This window comes from Elaeis guineensis, chromosome 7 (genome assembly GCF_000442705.2).
Source record: "Elaeis guineensis isolate ETL-2024a chromosome 7, EG11, whole genome shotgun sequence".
NCBI lineage: Eukaryota > Viridiplantae > Streptophyta > Magnoliopsida > Arecales > Arecaceae > Elaeis > Elaeis guineensis.
The window spans coordinates 65,626,987-65,635,371 of record NC_025999.2 but is presented as its reverse complement, the minus strand read 5'-3'; the positions used below and the strand labels follow the sequence as shown (position 1 = coordinate 65,635,371).

Here is an 8,385-nt window from a genome sequence, read left to right as displayed (position 1 = left end):
TTTTCCTTATCCCCTTTTATAGACGAGGTTCTTGTAACCGTCAGACGTGGTCCCATATTTTATGATGCTAAATCGTCTGGCCATAATCACGTAGTGGGTCATTAATTTCTCAATTATGGCGCCGTGATGTGCGGCCAGTAACCGTTCGTGACGGTTAAGGTATATTGAGCAGATTAGCCGACTATATGTCGGTAGTAGGCATGGTCATCAGTTGATGATTCTGCTGTATCGTCGGTCACCGGCCATAAGTCGATGATATTTGTTCAATCGATTGATAAATAATCGGAGTCGTCAGTTCGGCCGATGCTCCATCAAAATTGTGCGTTCGGTCGGTCGGCTATTGTCGATTCGGAGTCATATATTCGATCGATCGGCTATTGTCGAGTTGGAATCGTGGAGATCAAAATCGGGATTAGTAGATTTGCCCCAATACTTTGGATCACTCATCCTTCTTTATGCAGAGTTGCCAAGCTTCCTACCTACAAAGGCCTTATGGCTACAATCAGTGCGTTCCCTACTTGTTACATCTTTCATACCTATCGGGAACAGAACCAATTGGCTTTCCAAATATGCTTTATTAGGCAACTGTTCCTTTGCCTTGGGAGACATGCTGCTATCCCACTTGGCGCAAATTTTACAATATGACGAGATGTGGATTGCCGAGCTTAGCCTTTAAGCCCTTGTATAGACTCCAAATTAGTTGTTGTTACCTTTGCAAGCGGTCTATCCCATCTAGGATGGCACGCTCTATGACACAACATTACAGCAATGGTATTTGGCACCTTTGGGCTTCATGCTGGCAATGCTCACTTCTTAATTTTTTTATAACCTCTGAGGGTACATTGACTTTATTGACTCTTTGGCATAGGAATATGAGTTCCCCTACTTCTTGCTCAAGTGGGAGAATTATTTTTGCACTGATCCTTAATGCTTTACTAATCCATCATATGCTTTGGAGTTCCTTTCATCCAATAGGTTTCTGTTCGTTCATGCTTATGCAGTGGCTGGAATTAATTTCTCATTACTCTTAACCAAGGCTTTTCTTCTGCTTTCCTTCTGAAGACAGTCATGTGCTTTGCAGTATTTCTCTTTCTCCAATTCAATGCTAAAATTTCAGTTGGTCTTTATGGCGGTAAGGAGCTTCCATGCACACGTTTCTTGCATAGCTTTAATGTTGCATATCCATTGCCTGTGATACTGTTTTCTCTTTATATTTTGGAATTCTGGCTAGATCATCACCACACATTGCGGCTTCATCTTCGGCTCTTCTCTCTTTTAGTGTTTTTGACTTGGTACAAGGTTCTCCGTGGAGTAGCTACTATATTGCAGTTCTGATCAATTTTCAACAAAATAGCAGCCTGACCAGGGAGAATTTTGTATCTTTTTTGTAATTACTATTTCTATTTCTTCTTCTCCTTAATGTTGTTGTTTTAGGTTGCTAGGTTTTCTCGGGCAACTTATAGGATCACTTCTTTAGAGTCTTCTCTACCATATCTACTACTATTTTTCTTGTCTTTACATCGAGCAGCGGTGGTTGTATATTAATCACTTGCCCATCGTTTGTATACATCACATTATCTTTTATGTACTAATGCTTATCCACTTACTCAGAAAAAAAAAAAAAAAAAAAATTTCTATATCAGTTGTTAATGTATAATCCTTATATTGAAGAATTACTTCTTAAACAACTATTATCTTTATCACAGATAATTTTTAATATTTTATTTTTATTTTATATATATATATATATATTATATATATATATATATATATATATATATAGATGCTTTGTAAGCAACGGCCAGTTGGATTGGGCTATTGGGCCATAAATTATTTTTGCAAGCCTCCTCTTCTTAGTAAAAATAAATTCTTTGCGCATCTGAGGTAATATAAAAAATCTAACATAAATATACTATTTTATATGATTAGTCCACATAGTCATCATTTTTCAATATATATTTAATATATATAATTTTATTTTTTATTTAAAAATTTTATATGACAAAAATACTTCTATCTTTTGTAAAAAATTATGATATTCTGTGACATATTATGATTTTTTATATATAGGATATGATAATATAGCTTAAAAAATTATGATATTTTATGGTATTTTATGATATCTTGCATCAAATTATGACTTCTTATATGTAGGATATCATAATATGGTTCAGGATGTTATAATATGATCCAGAATATCATAATATAAAAAAAATATTTTTATCTAATTACTTTCTAACGTACATTTAATGACTATAGTTTTATTTTTTTATTTAAAATTTTAAATAATCAAAATATTTTTATTCTTTTAAAAAAAATTATGATTATAATATTTTATGTCAAAATTATGATTAAATGTACGTAAAATGTTATGGGTACAAGGTATCATAATTTTTTTAAAAAATAAAAATATTTTTATTATTTAAAATTTTTAAATAAAAAAATAAAATTATAAATATTAAATATATATTAAAAGATGATCAATAGATTAGTTACGTAAAGCGATGCCCAGGTCGGACTTTCTGCATTGCCCGCGGTGCGCAATGAATCTCTTGGTAAAACGCCATAGCGGCCATGCACTACATTACAAATGGAGCTGAACCGAACTCATCAGACCCGATTCACAGTCATCTTCTGGTTTCCTCCGAGCCAGACGGTTCGGAGGGAGGGCCGAGCGAACTCCAGGCTTCTAGGGTTCTCCTTCCCGATCTCGGCTCTTCGAGGTTTCGCTGTTCCTTGATTCATCAAAGGTTAGGTTTTCCGTTTTGCTTGGTATCTCTATTCCTCGTTTCCGTTTCTTTGATCACAAATATTTGGGTTTTACTCTAGTGATTTCTTAGAAATCTTTCGGGAGGATATAGCAATATTAAAATAAATCTTCGTAAGTTTGGCGCTTGAGATTAAATCTTTCTTTATTTTGATGTTCATCTATATGAATTATGTTCGTAATCAGTAATTTGAAAAATATCTTTTTCAGTCCTAAATTTTGAATTGATCGATTGTGAGCCATGGTACAGATTTTTTTGCTTTTTGTTTTTTTCTTCCGTAATTTGTTTATTTTTTGGGAGGGCGGTTCACTAATTTTGCTGGTAATCTTTCCGAGACGATGAGTAGTCTATTTTTTTTTTCCCTGAATTTTACGATGAAAATGATCAAATTCGAGCTTCGCATCATTGAGATTCTTCTAGCTCTGGTGACGAAATTGTACTGATTCGGTTTTGTTTGTTCTTTAGCTGTGCTTGTTCTCATCCGGAAATAAATATGTTCAAGAACACATTTCAGTCAGGGTTCTTATCCATTCTCTACAGTCTTGGGTATGTGGTCTTCTTGATTAGTTTCATTCATATTCGATAAGTTTATCTGTTTGAAGTTGCTGGTTATCTGACATATATTTCATTTCTTTTGGTACACTTACCAGGAGCAAGCCTTTGCAGATATGGGACAAAGAAAGTGAGTAGCTTTTCTTATTTCTGCTGTTGCTAGTGGGTGACTTATCTGTATCTTGGGTTACTTTTCATCAAGTTTAACCTCCTGTTAAAATGTTATGAACTTGGTTGAAATTATTCGTTGTACTTGTGAAAACTTTTTTGCATACACTGTTTATGTGAAGAGATTGAGGTTTAAGTTTGCATCACCAATGTAATTGCTCGCAACAGTTATGGCAATATAATAGTTATAATATAAGTTTGCATTACCAATGTAATTGCTTGCAACACTTATGGCAATATAATAGTTATAATCCCGAAGAATTGTTAAGTTGAAGGTCCTTGGTGTGTTGCAAATGGATAAGTTGTTCAAAAATATTGACTGTTAAGGATATTTTGTTTTTACAGAATCTTTTACATACCTTTTTAGGATTCATTATATCTTTCATTTTTTCCTGGTGACTAGAAATATATCTAACATGCTGTTGATGAATTAGATTTTTGTTTGGGATCTGTTGCTAGGCTTTTTAGAACATATGAAATCTAAAGGCTGAATCTCTTTCTTGGAATTTCTGCAGTTGCCAATGGGCAAATCAAAAGACCACAGGATGATGACATCCAATCCAATGTTCTTGAAATAGTTGGATCAAATGTGCAATCAACATACATTACCTGTCCTGCTGACCCTGCTGCAACACTTGGGATAAAGCTTCCATTTTTGGTCATGATTGTAAAGAACCTTAAGAAATACTTCACGTTTGAGATCCAAGTGTTGGATGATAAGAATGTTCGCCGTCGTTTCAGAGCTTCAAATTTTCAAGTCTGTAAGTCTTTCCAATTGTTCAGTGCTTGATCAGTTGTTTTTATTAGAAAAAAATATATGGCAGAGAGGATAGATTTGTTGATAAATTGTATGTTAGGCATTTGGAGATACTTCTTGTTGGTGTATTTGTAAAATTGTTGCAGCTGTTTGAAATCAAAAGTGTAGCATATGAAAGTTTATGTTGTTTAATTGTTCAACTTTGCTCGTTACTAGGTAGTTTCTTATGATTTGCAGTAAAAGCTTGTTATATTGTCATTGATCTCTGAAAATATGATGAGGACGTCATTTAAGAAGATGCTTTAGTTTAGCTGGGCTTATTGTTTTTATTTCTTATAGTTAAAGGTTGAGGTAGAGGGATTTACATGTATGTTATTTAATTTTTCACCTCGGCTAGTTACTAGGCAGTCAGGACTTAGTATGTGAGATGCTCTATCATGCATGAATGTAAAATTTCATGCTTGCATAGACTTAAGTGTTTTTGTTTTGTCACAAATATTATTGTAGTATATAAAAATACTTATGTGTCTGTATATTTTTCTACTTTGTCTTTGGCAAGGTTTTACATTTCGTTGCAGGGTTTGGTATTAGTACCTTACTAGTACTGTACAACATGACACAGTATGCCCTTGTACAACACATGGTTAAGGTGCTAAGTTGGAACAACACCTATACTATGTCAATATAGTACTGTATCAAGCCTGTGCGCCATGTCAATTACCTACCAGGATGGTGCAATATGTAAAAGGTTGGTCCTTAGATATGGTAACATGTGGTATGATCAATTGCATGAGCTTGTCAACATTTTGAATTTGCTGTAATGGCAATTCATTATGTTTACAAAAACCAAAGTACAATCCATCAAAATTTAAGGTTTTATTCATTTTGGGGCAAAAATAAACCATTGAAGATTGACAAATTCTAATAGCAGTCTTTGAAGTAGATATTTGGCCTTTGCATATTCATCTTAAATTCCTGGCGAAGGGAACTTCTGGCTGGTGAAGGGTTTGCCTCGAATTTTGAAGGACTAGTTGGCAGGAAAGTGATCTTTTACTTATTGCTCAGTCAAATCTATGATTGGGAATGATCTTAGTGCTCATCTAATTGGGAAAAAGGCTTGACATGGTGGCAAGAGGATGCAAGGTTTGATTGCATCTATCTTGGAGTTATGAAATAGAAACCAAAGAGTGAATTGATACACTACAATTATGATTACTAATGCTGATGAATTATGTTATCCCAAAGTTAATGCTTGATGGTCATGTTTCATGTTTTATACAATAGGTCTCTAATGTGTTGCATAAGATTTTTTTTTTCCTGTCCAAATGTTGAAAAGGTTATGGTTTTGTGACCTTTAACGATATACTAATTTGGAATCATGTTTGTTATTTGGTTCCATGGAGGGTATTGTGGAGCCATATTAAAGATTGAAATTTAATAGTCAAAAAATCTACGTATTAAATAGTTTTTTTTTTCTTTTTTGATTTAGAAAATTTGGTAGTTAGCAGAGAAAGGAGACATGTTTTGTGGATTAAAATTGTAGCCTTCAACTAAACAATGTTTGAGTTGATACATATGTGGCATTGAAAGATGTTTCATTAAGGTGATTGTTTTGACATGACTTCTTTAACTAAAGATAAGCAAGGGGAGCAAGTTTGGTGTTATGTTTGAGTGGACTCATGACAAGGTTGGTTGAGACATTTTTGGAAGTTCTAGAACAAAAGTATGGTTCCTTTGTAAGGGTGGTTCATTCTATAATTGACCTTCAGATAGTGATCAATGATATGCTTAAATTGGTTTTGAAATTCGAATTTTTATACTCTTTTGCTACTTATTTTTCTGTTCACTTATGAGATTGTCAAAATAGTGTGGTTTAAGTCCACTAGTGCAAAGGTTTGGCTTTTAAGCAGCAAAAATGTTCATACCTGTTGTCTTGTTCGGTACTTTTTTTGAATCAATCTAGGTGGTCAGACATTATCTTTGACTCAAGGTGAGAATCATTAAGGTGATATTTTTGAAATGTCATATTTCTTATATCCTTGAGCTGATTTGAAGATTGGATGAGAAATATATGTGTTCAAGAAACAATCTTTTAATGTTTTATTTTCTTTTTTTTAAAAAATATAATTTAGTTATTTTCTCTGTATGTCTTTGTATCTCCAATTTCTCTCTTGCTGAATAAGATGCTTGGATATGTTATATTCACTTGTGCCCATGCACCACTATTGATAGGTTGGTTAGGAATTAGAAACCCTTTTTTTTCTCAGGATGTTAAAATTGTTCAGTTTAAAATCTTGAGATTTGGTACAATTCTTAACCATAATTGAGCTTATGTTCATGTATTACCACATGGTGTATATGACAACAATAGCCTTGCATATTGATGACGAGATAATTGATCAACCTTGTAAGCTCATGGAGGATATTGATTTCCAAACACCTTGGTTTCTTGATGTAAATTTTTTGATGTTTCTTGAAAGTATGTAATCATATTTAGTAGTTACCTCTAGAACTTGAGTTGATTGTTGGAGATAGGGGAAACCGGGCATTTATCACTTGGATTTAAATGATTAATCTTTTTCATGAGTGGAAATATATATTATTGTGAGGTTTTTATTTTCATAGTAAGAGTATTTCTAATAGGAATAATTGGAAAATAATTGGCAACTGAGGTTTATAGATCCAGCCTTAAATAGCTGGGAGAAGGTTAGGCAGTTAAAGTTATGGTATTGATGGGATGTTTAGTTAATTTTTATTTTTTTTTTTCTTTCTAGTAATTATCAGAAAATTTGTCTATCATCAATTGTTAGTTCTCAAAAACCACATCTTATATAATTTACAGAACCATGATGAACTACATTACTATACTCCACCATCTTCTGCTGCAATCAAATGCCCAAATATCTGATTTCACCTTCCTTATTCTATTACAACTGTTAGGGTTAGTGGATTCAGAATTGTTGATTCATTTCTTGTGTCACTGAGTTGGTTGGGAGCACAAGCAATGGATCCTGCAGTCTGCCCTCTCCATAGCTTCCTTATTCCAGTATTCTCAACATTCAATATTTTCATGCAAAGTTTTTAAGAGCTGCATTCTGTTTTCCATTTTTCCTCACCACGTGAAAATGGATGGTTATTGCTGTTGAATGAACAAAGATTTGGGTCCTATTTTTCAGAATATGATTGTGTTGTAGTTATTGTAGACAATCAAAAGCAAGCTAGACACCTTTCTGACTCCCAACATCTTTATTTTGCAGTCTGTTACACGGGTCAAGCCATTCATCTGCACCATGCCTCTGAAGCTAGAAGATGGATGGAACAATATTCAATGGAACCTTGCTGATTTTACAAGAAGAGCATATGGTACCAACTATGTTGAGACACTCCGTGTGCAGGTCCATGCAAACTGCCGCCTGAGAAGAATTTACTTCTCTGATCGTCTTTACTCAGAGGAAGAGCTCCCACCAGAGTTCAAACTTTACCTCCCAATGCAAGTAAGTATTTCCACCTTTTTCCTATTGAAAGCATCATTGCTGTGATTTCTCTCATGTTGCTTGTTCTTCATCCCCTACTCATGCATTTAGATGCCAATGCAGAAGGTGTAGCACCAGGAGGACAGCCAGGAAAGTCTGGGAGTTTAGCATTTCTCTAGAATGGATCTGTCAGAAACTTGCAATGAGTAGGAATTCAAGCTTCTTGTTTTGTCCAATTGTGACTGATATATGCATATCAGTGCCATCTCTGAACTGGTCTATGTTATCAAATTGGTTAGTTAAAACTTTTTGACTGACTAAATTGGATTTCTTCAGCTGCATGTGAACAAAACCAGTAATTATCGTAATACCCACATACTGTATTTCTAATATAAATATGGCCTATTCTTCATCTGTCAAGCCTTTACATATTTTCATTTCATGCTAGGATATTGGTTATTTATGATCGTGTTACATGTTCCAGGAGAATTTGCATTGTTAATTTCATGATTGTATAGTCATTGCTTGTTCTCACTAAAGCAAGTGCTAAGTGGTTGGTTCTGTTTCGTTGTTGCTTGGAAAAAATGGAAAAGTTAATACTGTACTAATGGATCTAGTATCTTGCATACTCACCTCAATTTTCCTTGGTGTCCTTACTAGAGGTGTA

The 8,385-nt window shown here is 34.0% G+C and overlaps 1 protein-coding gene across 3 annotated transcripts; it reads left to right on the top strand.

The window, feature by feature from the left end:
• The first annotated feature begins 2,570 nt into the window (after positions 1-2,570).
• On the top strand, positions 2,571-8,130 carry LOC105035634 (uncharacterized). Of its 3 annotated transcripts, none has more exons than XM_010911252.3 (6): positions 2,583-2,750; positions 3,234-3,314; positions 3,419-3,450; positions 4,004-4,245; positions 7,503-7,739; positions 7,830-8,130. In XM_010911252.3, the coding sequence occupies exons 2-6, from the start codon at positions 3,262-3,264 to the stop codon at positions 7,848-7,850; spliced, it is 585 nt and encodes a 194-aa protein (XP_010909554.3). In that variant the 5' UTR covers positions 2,583-2,750; positions 3,234-3,261; the 3' UTR covers positions 7,851-8,130. The 3 variants fall into 3 exon arrangements, with proteins under 3 accessions (XP_073117167.1, XP_010909554.3, XP_010909555.3); XM_010911253.3 differs by having other exon boundaries at positions 2,591-2,750; positions 7,842-8,130; XM_073261066.1 differs by lacking the exon at positions 7,830-8,130 and having other exon boundaries at positions 2,571-2,750; positions 4,004-4,249; positions 7,503-7,658.
• Positions 8,131-8,385: the final 255 nt, after the last annotated feature.

What these genes read in the sequence shown, in the direction of transcription:
- LOC105035634 (XM_073261066.1), top strand. Translation starts at nt 2,575, where the DNA reads ATGCACTACATTACAAATGGAGCTGAACCGAACTCATCAGACCCGATT. An exon ending in TGTTCCTTGATTCATCAAAG is followed by an intron (nt 2,751 to 3,233) that starts GTTAGGTTTTCC and finishes TTTGTTCTTTAG; the next exon opens with CTGTGCTTGTTCTCATCCGG. An exon ending in TCCATTCTCTACAGTCTTGG is followed by an intron (nt 3,315 to 3,418) that starts GTATGTGGTCTT and finishes TACACTTACCAG; the next exon opens with GAGCAAGCCTTTGCAGATAT.